The 17,801-nt window shown below is 38.0% G+C and overlaps 1 protein-coding gene across 28 annotated transcripts in view; it reads left to right on the top strand.

Moving 5' to 3' along the window:
• Positions 1–17,801, top strand: part of ARID1B (AT-rich interaction domain 1B) — a 398,263-nt gene that overhangs the window by 95,969 nt on the left and 284,493 nt on the right. For 27 of the 28 annotated variants that reach the window (XM_037895036.2, XM_037895046.2, XM_037895048.2 and 24 more), the window contains one exon: positions 16,646–16,756. The exons of the other annotated variant lie outside the window; for it this stretch is intronic. In XM_037895036.2, the coding sequence (XP_037750964.1) occupies positions 16,646–16,756 (111 nt within the window). The remainder of the gene's footprint in view (positions 1–16,645; positions 16,757–17,801) is intronic. 28 annotated transcript variants of the gene reach the window in all.

The raw sequence follows: 17,801 nt of genomic DNA on the forward strand, positions 1-17,801 counted from the left end.
GCTTTCCTCTCCCATCACTCATCCTGCATTCTCCTTAGTTCAGACTGGGCCTTGCTCTGTAGGTACTTAAACCTATCTTTCTTTGAGATGGAAGTGAGTTCATTCTGCCATTCAACAAGTGCTTTCTGCTTGTCACTTAGGAGTTTGGAGATGTCCTTGTTGTTCTCATCAAACCAATCCTGGTGTACCCTTTCCTTTGGCCCCAGCACTGATTTAGCTGTGTCAGTAATCACATGTTTAAACTGGTTCAATTTTTCTGATGGGGTGCTAGTGATTGGCAGGCATGAAAAAAGCTTGTAATCTGAAACTGCTGAAACTGCTCCTGAGAGTTGGCATGCTTGAGCTGCATTAGTAACCTCATTATGGGGATGGAAGGCAGATGTGACACTATTGAAGATACATAAGACAGTACTGGAGCTTGCTACGCACATTTTCTATACACTGCAGGATACCTGCCCAGAAAAATGAGCTAGTGTTTGGAAGGAGCATTTAGCAGGCTATCATTAGATGCTGTTATCTTCCCCCTAGTTGTCTAAAATGGCATAGGAAGTCAAAGAGAGAATGGGTCTTCAGGATCTTCTGGGCCAGTCAAGATTCCCTTTCAGTGTAAAGTTCCAAGTTCATACTGAAGTCACCAAGTTTATAAGGTTGCAATTAAATAATGGTGAATATGACTTTTACTGTTTTGGGAGCCAACAAGTTCCTTAAATGCAAAGATATGTCATAAAGAAATACTTTTACTATCTCCAACTGTTGGCAAGGAGGAGCTGTATCAAAGAATCTATCATAGAAGGTTACAAAGAAAGAAGAGTAGAAAAAATCCCATTGTTTTTATCTATACTTAAAACTATTATCAGTTAAGGAACTGGTTGTTTTCAAACCTCAGAAAGACATGAAGTGTGTTAAAACACACCTAAATGTAAGTAAGGCCTTGCCAGAATATGTCCCGGTCAATTGCATCAGATGCTGGGACTTGGATAGAGAAGGATGCAGCTTCAGTGGATGATACCCCGGCACTCTTTGGTCTCACACTAGAAACTGCACCTGTTTGCAACAGCAGAGTATTTATTAGATGTGGATAGAAGCATGTTTTGCAGTTGCGTTAAGAGTAAATAAAACTATGTTTATAGTTGCACCATTTGCAAATGTGTTTGTGATGTAACAGTGTAGGAAGGGGAAGAAGAGAGACTTAAGACAAGGGGGAAAATAGTTGCCTATAATTTGGTTTGTTATAGTCTTATTTTCCCTGTTGTGCTTCCCTCTCTTCCTCCCCCTTTCAGTTATGTAAAGGTATTTGTTTTGGAGATTCTCAAACTGACAAAGGTGGGAGAAGCTAGTGTTTATTCTGGTTAGATGATGGACAGTTTTTTCCTCCTGCTTCTTCTAGGTGGAATCTTACAATATGATGTAATAGTATTTTTATTGCAGGAAGGCGAGGAGATGAAAACTGATAAGAAATTAGTGATAAATGTTTTGTTTTTTTTCTTCTAGTCAGAATACAACTGAGCCAGGTTTAACACTTCATATTGTGTTTTGGAATTGGTTCTCTTCTTCACTTCTCACGTATTGTTGAGGTGTGAAAGTGTTGCGTCTTTGCTAAGGCATTGATTCACTCATATACAACATACAACATCATCAATAAAAGTAAATGGGCAAAATAATTGGAGATACATCTCACAGACTGGTGACTTTGCACTCTTCCTGTCTGTATGAGGAGGGCGGTAGGGAATTTGCTTAACAGTGGAAGAACAAGTTGGTTAAATCTTTGGTTAAGTGATTTTTTGTTGTTGGTGGTATGGGAGGTGGTTTGATAGTAATATCCGTATGGTTTGCTGTATGGCGATAATGTAAGACAGCATCCATCATTACCTGTTAATTTCAGATGCCTACTGTGTAAAAACTGTGAAAGGAAGTGTTTTGTTTTAACCAAGTTTATTATAGCTAACAGATTCATTTACATTTACATTCATTGCCATTTGGCATATGGGATTTCTGTTTTTACCTTTAGCATGTAAAAAAAAACAAAAATGGGGGAGTAGGGGGAAGAAAGGGCAGGGAGCAGAATACACTACACCAATACAACTGTTGCTCTTGGCAATGTTTTTCGTCTTGAAGTGGCATATAAGTGAATAATTGCTGCAGCTGTTTTTTTGGGACATTAAATCATTTGCAATGAGTAAAAGTGATATTTTGCTCAAGAATGTCATATAAATGAGAGTTTAAACTCTAGTAATTAAACATTATTTTGTTAAGGTAGTGAGATGTGTAGTTCAGATTATTATAATTTACAACTAACTTTTAAAACAGACATATATATTTTTGTTTATGTAGCACCTGTGTCTGTTGAAAAGATCATGTCTTTGTTGAGGTTTAGAGAAATATTCTTATGAATTGATGGAAAATGTCATTTGTTTGACAGAGTGAAATGGAGCCATGAATCAGTGATAGATTCACCCTTATTCCAATTAAAACAACAGTTTTAATGTACACTTGTTGGCATATATGTTGCCATTTTTATTTTAAATATTTTGAGGATTTTGTGTGTGTGAATTTCTAAATAGAGTAGTAGTAAACCGATCCCTTTTCTTACACTGCAGTCTTAATATTGACAAGAAAAAAGTGACAGGTGTTTGAGGTGTGGCATTTGTGTACGCTGTTCTTGTGAGGCACTCTAGATAACATAAGTTAAAAGGTAGAATGTGTATCTTTCATTTTTCTCTTGTGTCTATTGTGATTCAAAATCCTTAAAGTGACAATCAGGCTCAACATTAGGCTGTGTTTATTTTAAAAAGGGAAGAAATTATAAAATGTAATGAAAGAATTTTTTCACACAAATTTTTAAATCTAAACAAAATTCTGTTTTTCTCCACACATTTTAAATATTCTTTTATGATGTTTTTCAACCCCAAATTTGCAGCATTGTATTCATGCACGAGAACCAAAGGGTCAAATTTTCAGGTTTATGCAAATATATTGTAAAAGGGTATTCGTTTCTCCAGTTCATCCTTGCAGGTCTGAGACGTGCATGTACACATGCATATATGTGCACCTATATGCTGTATGGAATCAGTGGAAGTGGGGCTCAGAAAAGATTGCCCACTTTAGAACATATTTTTGAAAACTTGGCCCAGAATGTGATCCCTGCGTATTCTGTTCTAATGCCCAAGTTGTGTGATTATAATAAAACATCAATATAAATAATCACAAATTGTATTAATAATGTAAAGTGCTTTTGGTACTATGAGTTAGGAAATTTTGTTTTTAAATATGATTTTTAATTTGATATTTGTCCTTTAAATTATATGGTATGTGGCATATTTAACTCTATTAACATAATCAAGCTGTCTGTGCCAGTGTGTAGATACATTTGTATGTATACATACACATTCATAACATATGATGGTGTGGTAGAAAGGTTTTGTTGCCATAAGTTGCATTACTCACAGGTGTCAAAGCCACAACCAAATTATGCAGATCATCCCAAATAATTCCAGATAAAACCTTTATATCTCCCCATCATGTTTTTTTTAAATAAAATCCTCAATTTTTTAATTTACCAGAAGTTAGCGCAGAAGTTTCCAGTCTTTTGCACTGGAGTTATGCAGAATTTTGGTCGAGTTTATTTCAAAGTATTGGGGGCTTTACGTATATTAATATGGTTTGAAATCATAATAAAAAAGTTTAACCTGTTGCCCTTTTCACTCTGCGTGTGTGCGTGTAAAATCATCTACTACAGTATGTATGGTTGTGTTTGATATTTGGTGTGGTGTTAACCACAAAACCTTCATGGCTTTGCTTACATGTTAAGTGCAGGTATTTAGAATAACCACAATGCCTAAAGTGTATTACTGCTGTCGTGAAACGTTGAGGTTAGACTTAAATAGATTTTGTAAAAAAAAACTCTCCATGTTATTTATTTATTTGTTTGTTTGTTTGTTTATTTAATTTCAGTGTAAGGATGTACAAGGTAAGACAAAATAATTCCTTTAAGATATTCATTCCCATATGCAAAATGTTAAAAAATGTTCACTTCTTACATACTTTTCTTGGGTGGCTTTTGCAACTGAGAACTTCTGGTGCTTAACAAGCAGACAGCCTTCCAAAGCTGAGTGACAAGGTGAAATTGTTACTGAGATCTGCCAGCGTTCCCAGCCTGGCTTCTGTGGAAATGGAGATTGGAGCAATAAAAATATGGCCAGGAGAACTTTTTATAGAAGTGTCTTGATACGTTGACATTATTGTTGGTAGTCTAATGTTTCTGCATTGGATCAGCAACAATAAGGGGAAAGTATTAAAACCTTGGGTGAAATCCTGGCTCCGCTGAAGTTAATAGCAAAAATCTCTGAATTCAGTGGGGCCCAGGATTTCATCCATCGACTTGTATACAGTTGCCTTCACTATGGCTCTGATCTCGGTTACACAGAAATAGGGTTGGAAAGTTAAGCTTTTTTCTCTTTATGTCCTTGGAAGGACATAATGATTTCACAAAAAGAAAAGGAGTACTTGTGGCACCTTGGAGACTAACCAGTTTATTTGAGCATAAGCTTTCGTGAGCTACAGCTCACTTCATCGGATGCATACTGTGGAAACTGCAGAAGACATTCTTCTGCAGTTTCCACAGTATGCATCCGATGAAGTGAGTTGTAGCTCACGAAAGCTTATGCTCAAATAAATTGGTTAGTCTCCAAGGTGCCACAAGTACTCCTTTTCTTTTTGCGAATACAGACTAACACGGCTGTTACTCTGAAACCTGTCATAATGATTTCAAAGACACATTTTGCTATTGAGTTTAAACCCATGCAGTTAGATGGTTATCGAGCTGGAGCCTTTGTCAGTCAGTCACATTTCTGCTTTTGTAAAGTCTGTTTCAGAAGCATGGAGGACTGCTGTAACACCAAATAAGTATTAATATGTCTATTTATTCCACTAACTAAGGTTTCCTACGCAGCGCTAGAATTCAGTGAAACCATGACTCCAGTTGTGCTAGGTCTTCCCCCATTAATGGCAAAGGCTGATCACTGTCCATTCGGGGTCATTCTGTTTAAATAGCACTTACAGTATACCCTGTAGGATTGCAGTTATGTCTCAATATCTGCATTAAACCCCATTTTTACTACATTGATTTATATCTCAGTTGTAACACCATCCCAAGTGCTAGCTTTTTAGACTCAGCAGGCTATCTTCCAGAATCAAGTAACCTGAAGGGATAGATGCAGGAAGAAATGAAAGTAGTGAGGAGAACCCTCTGCAAATTCAAACCTGACCTCAAAGACAAGATTGTGGTAATATTATGGAACAGCAGACACATAAACGGAGGTATGTGGCAAGGGTTTAACTTCACTGAAGGCATGGTGTCCAAAACCAATCTGCTGGTTTTGTGATCAGAGAAACCTTTCTTGGCCCTAAACGATAAAGGTTCAGGGCCACACTGATTGATTAAACAACTAGGACTTTTACTCCAAGATGTTCTTCCTGAAACTGTTTGTACCAGCATGGAACTAAAATTGAGCTGTAGGTTTTTTCCTCTATTAGTTAATATCTATATAGCGATTACATGAATGCAAAGTATTATTACTATTGCAAGAGGCAAAATATTTTTTGTCTTTCCACACAAATTGGGAAGTGGCAGCACTAGATACTTTATAAATTGCCAAACCTTCATGTATGTTTATCCATTTATCTCTACATCATCCCAATTTTAAAAAAAGTATTGTTCATGAAAAACGTCAGTGTAATGAATAACTTACATTTGCTTCTACCAGGTTATCTCCAGACAAGGGTCCCATCTGTGGTTAAGAATTGCTTTCTCAGTCTGTGCTTTCTTTCACTATGTTCTACCCTATGTTCAATTATTAATTCTTACTTAGTAAAACAAGGCATTACTTCTTGGGATTTGAAAGGAGGAATTTAAAAGGCTTGTGCTGTTCTGAGAAAGTAGCTGATACGCTTCTCCAGACATCTATTACTAGAGGTGGGTTTGATTAGATCTTGGTGGATAGAATCCGATAAGACTGATCAGAGCACAATGAGAAGCTGTCTAGCAGCGATTGTTCACCACAAAACCGGTATCCCAGTGATTTTTTTTATTGTAACTTTTATTCTTTATTTCCTGTGCCATGGAAAATGGGTTTAATGATACTGCCCTCCTTTGTAAAGCGCTTTGAGATCTGCTGATGAAAAGTGCTATTATAAGAATGAGGTGGTATTATTATAACTGAATGACAGCCTTTGGATGATCTCTAGTGCATATCTATGTGCTTGGCTAGTAAAATGGGACCCCAATTTTGATTACGGTCTCTGGGCACTACTGGCATATAAATAGTAAATAATATTAGGAAGCATTGATGGTGTGAACCTTCTTGGAGTAGAAATTTTGTTGGCTCAGAAACAAACTGAAGACATGGGGGAGGAAATATCCAAAAAATCTAACCGGTGCTTTTTTCCTTTATGCTTATGTAGATAGATATTGATAGACTGTCATTTGTAGATTAAGCAGGCAATGAATGATCCTAACTCACTTGACTAAAATCTCTCTACCTGTTGTGTGCTGAAGCAGAGAGCCAGGGCCACTACGATTGATCACTTGCCTTTAAAAAAGTATGGAAAATCTATCAAGAATTTAGTATGGTACACTTAGAAGAAAACCTTGTTACAAGTTGAAAAATCCAGTGAAAATATGATGGTTTTAAATTTTAAGAAAGTGTGCAAATGTATTTCTCAAAGATAAGTAAAGTTCTCAAATCATGTTGGTGGTTTGGATTTGATCCACAGAGCATTGTTGTTGTTATTATGGCATTGTATTATACGTTTCTAAACTCTGATTCCCAGTATTTAAATCACAGAAGGTTAATTAAAACAGCTCCTTATTCTGCAACTGCTTGTGAATATTAACCTTGTAAAGGCTGTGTTAAATCACTGAAGTGATAGAATTGCATTTGCTTTATAAGATTTTGCTTCAAGAGCAAAGACAGTGCCATTTATAGTTCAGTGCTGTTAATTGCTTAGCATTTAGATATTAGCACAGGAGTCTATTAATTAACTTGATGATAAAACTATTGGAATGTAGGCTGATAAAAATCGTTTTATTTTAAAGGAGATTACCAATCAAACCTGCTTCTCCCTTCCCTTCCTCCTTCCACTTCCCTCCTTTTTCCTCTGGCAATAGACATCAATGGTGGGTTTTTTGGTTTAAGAGTGCCATTAATATCCAAGAAGCAACTTTAAGTTAATTATTGATAGAACTTGAAGGGTAGGATAAACAGAGTAGTGAGCGTTGAAAGGTTGCTTGCCTATATAATAGTAATTTGTTCCACTGTCCTGATTCACTTATCTGATTGTGGGGCACAGCTATAGTTCTCTATATTTTCATCCTAAAACAAGTGTGTTTAACACAAATCACAGATTTTTTTTTTTATAATTTTAAATGCTAATAAAATCAAATCATGGAATAAATAGTAAAGAAGTAAAATCTTTAAGAGTATCAATGTGTCTGCTTCTTTCTTTTGTTTTTTGAGTACCATATGTATTATATATTTCAAATTTTAGTGGTCTTGTAAATTATACTTTATGGCCAGTTGCAACTCCACAATATTCTGTGAAGATCTTTAAATTAACTTTGCCTCATATTCCTCAAAGGCAAAGGTTCCAGTTCGGGGTTTGTTTGCTAACCTTTCCTGGCACAAGATTTACTACTACATTTTTTTTTCCTGTCTTTATTTCCTTTCTAATTAAAGATATTTAGTGAAAATATTTCTTTGTAGGCTTATTTTCTGTATTTTGAATCCGGTTCTTGATTGCTAATACACAATGTTCTACCTGTACATAAGCCAGCGTACACCACATATACATTCATCTCTGCCTTCCAGTATGCCCACTTATTCTGCTGCAGTGGAGTTTAACATATTTGTGAGCACACTTCCAAAATCCTCTTTTCTTTTGTCAGCAGTTGCAATTAGAACTAAACAACAACAATTGAAATGGAACAGCAAATTAAGGCCAATAACAAAAGCAAATGTGCTTACAAAAATTAGTGTGAGATGACTAACCAAATGTTTTCATATGTATTTTTTGTGTAGAGAATGAGGGGTGACTGACTTGCTGTTCCCTGCAGCCCAAGCTCTGGGAAAATGATGATATGTAGTCTGTCTTCATTTTCCCTCCTCCTCCGCCTCTCCCTGACTGCCCAATCCTCTTCCCTCAACCCCCCTTCAAAACAAAACAAACAAAAACCAAACACACCATTTCTGTTTGCAAATTTCTGTAAAATTAAGTAATTTTCAACTGCAGAGAGGGCTTGCAAGACCAAATTTGCATACTTTCCCATCTTATCAGATGGTGAGGTTTTCTGCTGCCTTATTATCTAACAGTTCTTTTTCCCTTTTTTAATGAAAAGGCTGTGACCTAGATTATCTTCAGTGAGGATCAGTGTCAGAGTAGCTGGTCCCTGCTGATAGACTAGCCCCAGCTCCCTGGAACCAGAGCAGGTGAGCCCTATCCAGCTAATTAAAGAAGGCTGGGCTACACTGGGGTGTATAAGGGGCTGCTAGTGGGCCGTTGGAGGAGAAAGAACTGAGACAGACTGAGCCCTGGGGAGGAAAAGACACAATGTGGTGGAGGTAGCTCCTGTGGTGGGTCCCTAGAGCAAGAGGCTAGAGGCTCAGGGAGGCAGCCCTGTGACTGCTGCTCCAGGAAGGGAACAGAGCTGACTGAGGCTGGGAAGCTGCTAGGAGCTAGAGTGCCAAAAACCCCTGCAGATGTTGGCTGTGAAGCTTAGGGCCGAGGATTGAGTTAAGACTTTTCCGTTTGGTATGCTAACCTCTGTGAAAAGACTGGGCGTGGCAGCACATGCTTTGGAGCTGGGGAGAAACATGGCCCGGTGACAATCAGTAAAGATGTCCGTAGTTTAGTCCTCAAACACCACACCACATCTCTCTTTCCCCCAATGATCTAAAATGCTTTACTTTGAAAATATAAAGGAGGTGGTGGTGAAGAACTCTTAGACCAGGAGTATCAATTATTTTGTGTCAAGGTCCAAATCTTTTGGTATATAGTCAAAGTCAACTCCAGAGAAAATAATACAAAAATAATAATAATAAGTAAATAAAAAGATTTCACGGTCCATTCAAAAGCATGTGGCAGTCTGGATTTAGTCCACGGTTTGCCTGTTGACTACCTCTGTCTTAGACTCATGGACTTTTAAGGCCAGAAGGGACCATCATGGTTATCTAGTCTGACCTCCTGCACATCTTAGGCCACAGAATCTCACCTACCCACTCCTGTAATAGACCCTTAGCTTCAAAGAACCAATGCACTTTTTCTGGCTTAAGGTGTTATTTATACAGTGTATTAAAAATGCTTCTGCAGCTGGATAATTTTTTTTTCTTTAAGTTAATTGCTCTCTATTTCACTGTCCTGAATTAAAACTTCTCCTTACTTGGTTGGTGGCTGTATGCAGCAGTAACTGTGTGACTTGATTGGTTGTACCGCAAGAGATGATGATGGTAATGCACCACCTTCTTCAGTGGCCCCCAAAAAACTGAGATGCTAGACCCCTCCCACACCCCCATTTAAATTATATCAAATAACACTGAGCAGTAAACAGCCTTCTTGACCAAAGCTAATATATATTCGCAGACTAGTATGAACCCTGAAGAAAACCTCACTTCCTTATTCAGTGATTATCCTGTCACTGTGTAGTGCATATACCATATTCCACTTCCTTAGAAGATGTGCTGTGGAGTAATAAAGAATGGAATTGGGGAGCTTTCCCCTGTCCTATGCCTTGAATGTTGTGTGTAACATTCTGTTTTGTGTGTGTAAAGAAACAAAAATCCTCACAGTTGCCTTATTCTCAGAGAGTTTGTTTTGGGGGGAGGGTCCCCTCCCAAAATACAACTGTAGCTTTTCATGAGCCTTTATGAATTTCTTTAGACCAGTGCTTCTCAAGCTATCTGACATGGGGGACTGGCATTTTTTTTTCCAATGTGCGCGCAGACCGGCAGCCGATGGCTCGCGGACTGGCACCGGTCCGTGGACCACCACTTTGAATAGCACTGCTTTAGACAACAGTGTGGCTTTAGACAACAGTGAGGCTTCCTTCTCCTATATAGTTCACTAAGGAAGGTGCCACTGAGAAAATGCAGACAAAATATTTCCCAGTCTCAAGTGAGGAAGTACCATCCTTTGGTACCTAGTTTGATTAGCCTAGAGAAGCAGCTGTTCTTGGTGCAGTTTTTTCTTGATTCAGTAAGCTATCTTCAGGGTTTCAGCTTGACTGTAAGCTTGGGGCACTGCTATGACCTCATATACGTGAGTAAGCCCTTGTGCTTCAGAGATACTCTTCTGCTGGTGGCTGGCAGACGGGCAGAGGATTCTGCTGTCTGGAGCACTGAGATGCACAAACTCACTGCTTGGGCAGCAAGAAATCTTAAAGAAGCAGCAGGTTTTTACATTCTGTCACATTCAGATATTTTGGTTTCTTTTTTTTTAAAGCTGGAACTGTTGAAAATAGTGCAGCCTAGCTTTTACTCTCAGATGTGTCAGAGAGAAGGAAAGGTTTCCTGCAAAAATTTTCTGAAGGGTGGAGTTGGGAGAGGATGCAAAGGGAGTAATGTAATATTACGATTTGTTACAAACAAGAGTAGAGATGTAGGATGTGTAAAAATGGCAGGTTATCATTTGTATTGGTATGATATTTGTCTTCAGGCCTGAACCCTGGCCGCACAGCATCAACTTTGGTGGGGCTGAGCCCTTAAAGGACCAGCGACTGGGTCCTTGTGTGAGAATTTTGGAAGGCTTCAGTTTGGTAATTTTGGCACTCTCTCAAGCACTTTAGGTGGAATACCTCTGGTTCTGAGGTTACAGCATTTGGCTTTACTGTGATCAATGACTGTTCCCTTTTAAACCCTCTCTGTTCTCTGCGTGTTCTTAGAGATTGCTCCAGACTGGTGAATGCCAGATTATGGAAAGTAATTTAAAGTTAGTTTTGCCTCTGCTACACCAATTTGGAAAATCCACTTCGCTCTGTTTTGAAATGCATTCTTGCAGCAGCAGCATAGTTTTCTGCCTTTCTCTTTCTCTCTTCCTATTCCCCACCCTTTTAAAAAGAGGCTGTTAGTTAATAGGTTCTGTGGTGTGTTTCTGATTTGTTGTCCTTTCTGTCTGAATACTGTGGAAGTTTCATCTGGGAAAAGCAGACAGAGGAATAAATGAGAGGATCTTTTCTGTTCCAAATTTCTTTGGTGTTATACCACTGATACTGCTTCCTTGCACTCATTGGTTAGAGTTGCAACCCATCAGTCTGGCTTGGTGCATGAGATCCAGAATCTGCTTGTAAGAGTAAAATACCATCAGAGTGGTATAATGGAAAGATAAACTACATTTGGGATTTAGTTTGTCTTCCATATTCTCACGCGGTATATTACTTTTAACTCCCTTTTGCTGGAAGTGTAAAGGTGTTAGCATGGCATTTTTCTTTGAGTACTGCCTTGCCCACTCTACTGTTCTGATGGTGTTGCAGTAACAAGTTGGCAGTCCTCTGGTGAAAGCTCGGGCTGGCAGGTGACTCTGTCGTTCTTGAGTTGGAAAATTGAGAGATGGGGGATCTGTTTGCATATGTGTACTTGTAACATTGTATGCTTTGTTGTACAAAATGTTATGAATGAATATCTAAAGCAGTGATCACAATGAATATTTCTCTGCAGCTGCTAACATATCACCTGCTCTGATTCTGTGGCATGGAGTCCCTTCAGAGTTGAGTGAAACAATTCTGTATAGTAGAGTTGTATACTCCTCCTCTGACTGTTACACTGGGTCCTGACCTCCATTCTGGAGGTGACCTGGGAACAGATTTTTTTCCTTTGCTTTCATTTTATTGTTGGCACATTACTGTTGAATTGAAGGCTTCAAGCTATATAGGAAGTCTTTTAAGGATCAGCCAGTGAATATATACTGGATATAAATTGAAATTGCTTGTAATGAGGTTTTAAAACGGACGCCTTCTATAGTATTTCTTTTAAGTGGCCACTTCCGTGGCCTCTTATTCAGCCACTGTCCTGCTTATCTTCATAGGAATCAGTATGGCTTTAAGTAATCCCTTTACAATTTACTGCAATAGAAAGGAAATGAAATCTAGGTGGTGTTTCTTTTTCTTTCTTACCCACCTTTTTCTTTTAATAGGGTTTTCCCTACAGATTAATGACTCCACTGTGCTTTCATTATTTTAAATACAAATAATTTAAGCTGTTTTATCATTAACCTCTCTCTCCTTCTACAGAACTACGTGGGGAGGCGTGAATTACAACTAAAAGTTTTGCTCAGATACAGAAAGCAAGAAAAGTGTCCCATGTAGGTGTGAACAGATCTCTTTGAACAAGGTCCAGTTACACAGTGTCATGTTGTCATTTTTAAAAAATCCATTTACTCCATAATGGTTCCTGTGCAGCTGACTCCATAGTGTGTCTACACAGCAAAAGCTGTGCATGGGCTAGTCTACCTAATCTAGCTTAAATTCAGCTACGTGGATAACCGTAGCAGTGCAGTGCAGTGAAGGCCTCAGCGCAGATTTCCTGGGTACAGCGTACTAGCCTGTGCTGAAGCCTGTGCGGTATTGTCTTCACTGCTCTTGTTATCTATGCTATCTCAGGTGGGCTAGCCCCATACACAACATTTGCTCTACAGACATACGCTAAGCGAGATCTCATGCTGTATAGTTGTGGACCAAAGATCTTTCGGACAAGTAATGACAACATGAATGAGCTACATGATCTATCTTACTAAATGGTATAAATTTACAGAATACCGAGAGAGAGAGAGAGAGAGAGGGAGAGAATCTATCACATGCACATGCATTCCTGAGAGTGTCTGGTTTTGGGGCCATATAAATTAATCAACTTTTACTGGGTGTGGTAAACAATTTCTTTGAATGAGATTTTAATTAGTGTACTGCCGTATGTTGAGGGAGATGGCTTCCTAGGTACACAACCGTACCTGGTTGTGTTAGTAAAGTGTAATTTGGTACCACTGCTATTTAAATGTAATAGCTGTATGTATTAACTACTTTCTGGGCTTACATCCCCAGATGTGTGATTTTTTTACATATATGTATAGGCTCACTCGGTTATCTGTCATCTTGATAATTTATCTACTTTTTACTGTATACATGCTCTTTTGATGTGACTTGTATAACATGCATTTCACGAATAAAAAAAAAGTTCCAACACAAACAAAGCTGTGTATTTTTAAAAAATCAAAATCTCATCCACGTTTGGTGCATATACCTGACAATTTGATGGCTTGGTCTTCTGCCTTTCCTAAAGTCTTATGGAGAAGCTCAACTTTCAGAGTTACTTTAGGATTTTGCTGATAGTTCTTGCTGTAGCAGCCACTGGATTTCTTCCAGAATTAGAAAGGTTTGAGTGAATGGAAACTTTTAGCCTGCTATTTTAAAGTAAGCCCTTCTCTCTCTAGCACGCACACTTGCTAGACCATTATATTTTGCTGTGATTAATAAAAACCCTAAGCTTTGTTTAGAAAGCTGAAGTTGTCAGTAGTTGCAATTTTGTGAGTGAAAAGATGGAAAAAAATATCAGGAATCTTAAAGATTCCTCACTCTCAGAAATGAAAATGAAAACTACAATTCCGTATGCACCTGTAGTGACATGACACGCTATCCTATTTGAATATACCTTTCCTTATCATGTCTTTATTTGCAGAAATCTCTTAGAATCGTTCTTACTGTTCTGTGCATTAAAATATTTTGCTGTAAGAGGGAAAAGTGATCTCATCCCTCCTGTTGTTCCGGGAAAGAATGATATTGAGCTCCTTCCTTTGTTTATAAAGCCAACACCTTGGTAAATTTGTGTATTAAATTATTTCTCCAGGTTTCCACTGTCATAACCTTAAAACAAATACTTTTTTAAAAAAAGTAAAGAGAGCACTTTGTCTGAAATTCATAGAAAGCTGATAATAACATACAGAGACAAGGTGGATGAAGTAATACCTTCTCTTGGATGAGCTTACACGGAGCTGCTCTTCAAAGAGCTCTGTTCAAAGATATTACCTCACCCACCTTGTCTCTCTGATATCCAGGGAACAACATAGCTACAACAACACTGCAAACAATAATAGTCTTTCACCTCTAGGTCGCTGCTCCCAAATTGCCAGTGGCACAAGAAGTTTCTGTGTAACGACTTTATATGAAATGGTCTCAGCCCTGTTCAGAATGCACAGATGTCCACATCTTAGTTGGCACGGTTGTCTACAGTATCCACTTCTGTGTCTTACCTGCTGGTCTTTCCTCCCACCCTTAGACTTGGTCTCTCCAAGATCAGAATGGAAGAGCACTGGTGGGCTATTATAGGGAAGCTTGTTCTCCTGCTGCCTGTTAAGATAATCTGTGGCTAAATAGTGCATTTAAGGCTACAGGGCTGTCAGTTCAGACAGTCTCCAAATGAATAACCAAGAACTGATTCAATTCATCCTTCTGTGCTTCTCATGAAAACACGTTTCCTCCCCCCAGGAAATTTTAGTAGGAAATGCGTTTTTAAATAAGACCCAGCAAACATGTGGGCACAGCCATGCTTGCTACTTCATAAGGGGTTAATAACTCTTATTTGATTTTTCAAACCATAAAACATCTTTCATTTCCCAGGAAAATTGTCCTAATGCAACAGTGTCGGTTTGGAATGAAGAATAACTTTATTTCTGAGATGATGTCTGCCAAATTGAATATCCCATTTATCTTCCTCAGTGATTTTTTTTTTAAAGTGGTTCTTGTTTGTTGGCTGTAAAGGGAGAATGAAAAGGAAATAGAATGCTGAATGCACAGTTCAAATCCACTGTTGCTACTGTTTTCTAAACCGGGTTTATTACGGACGCGTGTTCAGTGACCACAAATAGTGTGTGACTGTGTGTGTGCTTAAACAAAAAGGAAAGCAGAGGTTTGCTCATTTGTTTGCCTATTGTGAAGCTGTCCTGCACCTTTTTGCTCCTTTGTAACAGGGTGAAGGCTACTGAATGGAGGACTTGTGCCATTTGTTGATTTTAAACCTCGCTGTTAATCCACAGGAACCTGCTGGTCTACACAGCAGGAGAGCTGTGTGACAAGTGGAAATCTGGGAGGGGAAAAAGCAGGAGGGGGGTGTGTCACAGTAGATAATAATGATTCAGCCATCAGCCTTTGTCACCCGTAAACCTAATTGTTACCCTCTGCTGGTAACCGGATTGAAGTGCTGGCCTTTTACATGTTCCTTGATTTTACTTGAAACATGCTTATGTTGGATAGACCAGTTTATTGTTGGTTTACGTACTACTGTCAGTTTTGTTAGCTTTTGTTTTTAAACCTTGTTAAATTTTCTCTTGCTCTTATTTCTTCTTCCAGTTAATATTTTTGCAGTATAGCTCAAAATGACAGAGATGGCTGGGTGAAAACAGTATGGTTGTTCACATATTTCCCTGTGTCTGACTTTCATTAGAGGGGGGGGCAGAAAACTACTGCTCTGCAAGCTAATTTTTGTGATGTCACTATATTGTCAATAACTGCTGTTGGACCAGGGAATCTTAGCTGTAGGAATAGTCCTTTATAAGTAGCAGCCGTGTAATTTTTTAGAGTATGGGTGAGGGTGGGGCTGGAGAGAAGCTTGAGGTACACTTTCAAGCCAAAAAATGTAGTCTTTAAAAATAATTGTTCTTTTAGGTGCTTATCAAACTTGTAAGATAGGGAAACAAAAACAACTTAAGCCAGCAATGTGTTGTATAAATTGGGGAGAAATAAAAAACCGAAAATGAAATGAAACAAAACAGAAAAACCTTTAAAGTATGATACTTTTTTTCCTGCACACTCAGAAACTGGTTCTTCAACATTCCCTGCCAGTTATACATGCTAAAATAAGCATTTCACATTCTGTCCTCCTCCTCGACTTTATCTGTAGAAGTTGGTAACGTGAAGTATAGTGGCTAAGATTATCTCTGCATCTAGAGAATATTTTTTCTACGTGGTGTAAGTGATCTTATGCCATTATGTAACACTGCTTAGGCTTTTGCCGTGGCCTTAGGAAGGCTCTTGACTTTCACATAAGTTGCTGATATAGACATAGATGTACCACCGATCAACTCTAGTTCTTTTCTGGAAAGTTAGGCCGTATATATTTCACACAATTGCAGAGAGGGTTTTATGGGCTGACAGTTTATGCTTGAAAGCTGTGTCAGGGTGGTGGTGGAGTCTGATTATATAGCATTCTCAGATCCAACGTTGTAAGATCTTCCAACTGGTTCAGTATTTCATCAAAGATTTGCTATCAGTATTTGATCATCTGGAGAATATTTTGGCTTCTTAATCCCTCTAACCTCTCAAAAAAAAGTATTTAATTGATTATTTTAACCTGTACCAGAGGAACACAAATGGACACACAACTCTGTTTAGACTCTTGTCATTCTTATTCCTTTATAAAACATTAAAGTCATAATGGCACCCAGTAGGACCTGATGATTCCACTGAAAAATAAGGTTTGTCTAATACAAAATTTTGATCAACAAAAAACAGATCAGAAGTCAGCTGTTATCTCTTCACCTTTCCTTCACATGGGTTTAGCTGTGACTGCTGTGGCATATGAATAACCATAGTGTTTTTATAATTTTGTTTTTGCAGGACATGTCTCAGGAAGGCTATGGAAACAGATCCCAACCCCCTATAGCCTCAGGAAAGCCTAACCATGAAGACTTAAATCTAATACAACAAGAAAGACCATCAAGCTTACCAGTAAGAAATTAATGTGCCAAGTGTAGAATAGTAGTACATTATTTTAAAATGAAAAATACTTTATAAAGATCTTATTGTGTCTATGATATGTGGATGAGATTTTGGGATGACAAATATATAACAATTTTAGTACCACATTTGTTTTAAAAGCATAATGAAAACTGATTACAGTGAATGATCAATATATTATTTAGGGTAATCCCGTATCCCTTAAAGGAAGTATCTTAGTCAGATAATTCATTTGGTATTAATTTGTTTAGTGGCCACCAAACAGTTTGCCATATTAAATATAGTTTATTCTATCAGTGTAAGGTTCAGATATTGTGTGTGTGTGTGTTTGTGTTCATAGCTTGAACTGGTTCAGGACTTAAACTGATTCACAGATTTGTCTGTGTGTGGAGAGGAAAGAGTATAGCTCCTTGTTAGCTTTTTTGGTTTTGCACTCATACGCAAGAGAATTATTCAGGGTCTTTTTAACTCCTGACTCCTCCTCTGAGGGTTTTCTCCCCTGAAATACGTTTTTATTTTATTTTAAAGACCTTGTAGGCATCAGTAAGGAAGCAACGCTGCCATGAGTTATTCCCTTCAAACCCCAAACACAGTTCATTAGTTGTCAGCAAACTATGAGACACTTGCAAATATCAAAACTACTGGACACATCTTTTCACAAGTTAATTCTGTTTTAGTCTATTGGAACAGTCTAAAGGATGGTATTAATCAGAATTATAGTAATACTTTATATTGGTCTGGTTATTATCACTTGAGTTTTTGTGATAGATGATCATGTTAAATTAACCTTGCCTAGCTGTATTAGCTTTATGCATAATTGAAAATAACAAACAAACACCGATAAATTGGTACACTTAGCAGAGACATCAGAGCTATCTGCACATGGAGGTCTTCAGTGTCCTGATAAATGCCAGATGTAAGATGCAAAATATGTTTTGGCTGTGTTCCCATTTACCTCTGGTGGTTTTATAAGAAGTAAATCAGCTTCATGTACCCGCACAAAACTTAAACCAGTTTAAATATTTTTAGGTTAAAA

The sequence above is a fragment of the Chelonia mydas genome, chromosome 3 (genome assembly GCF_015237465.2).
Source record: "Chelonia mydas isolate rCheMyd1 chromosome 3, rCheMyd1.pri.v2, whole genome shotgun sequence".
NCBI lineage: Eukaryota > Metazoa > Chordata > Testudines > Cheloniidae > Chelonia > Chelonia mydas.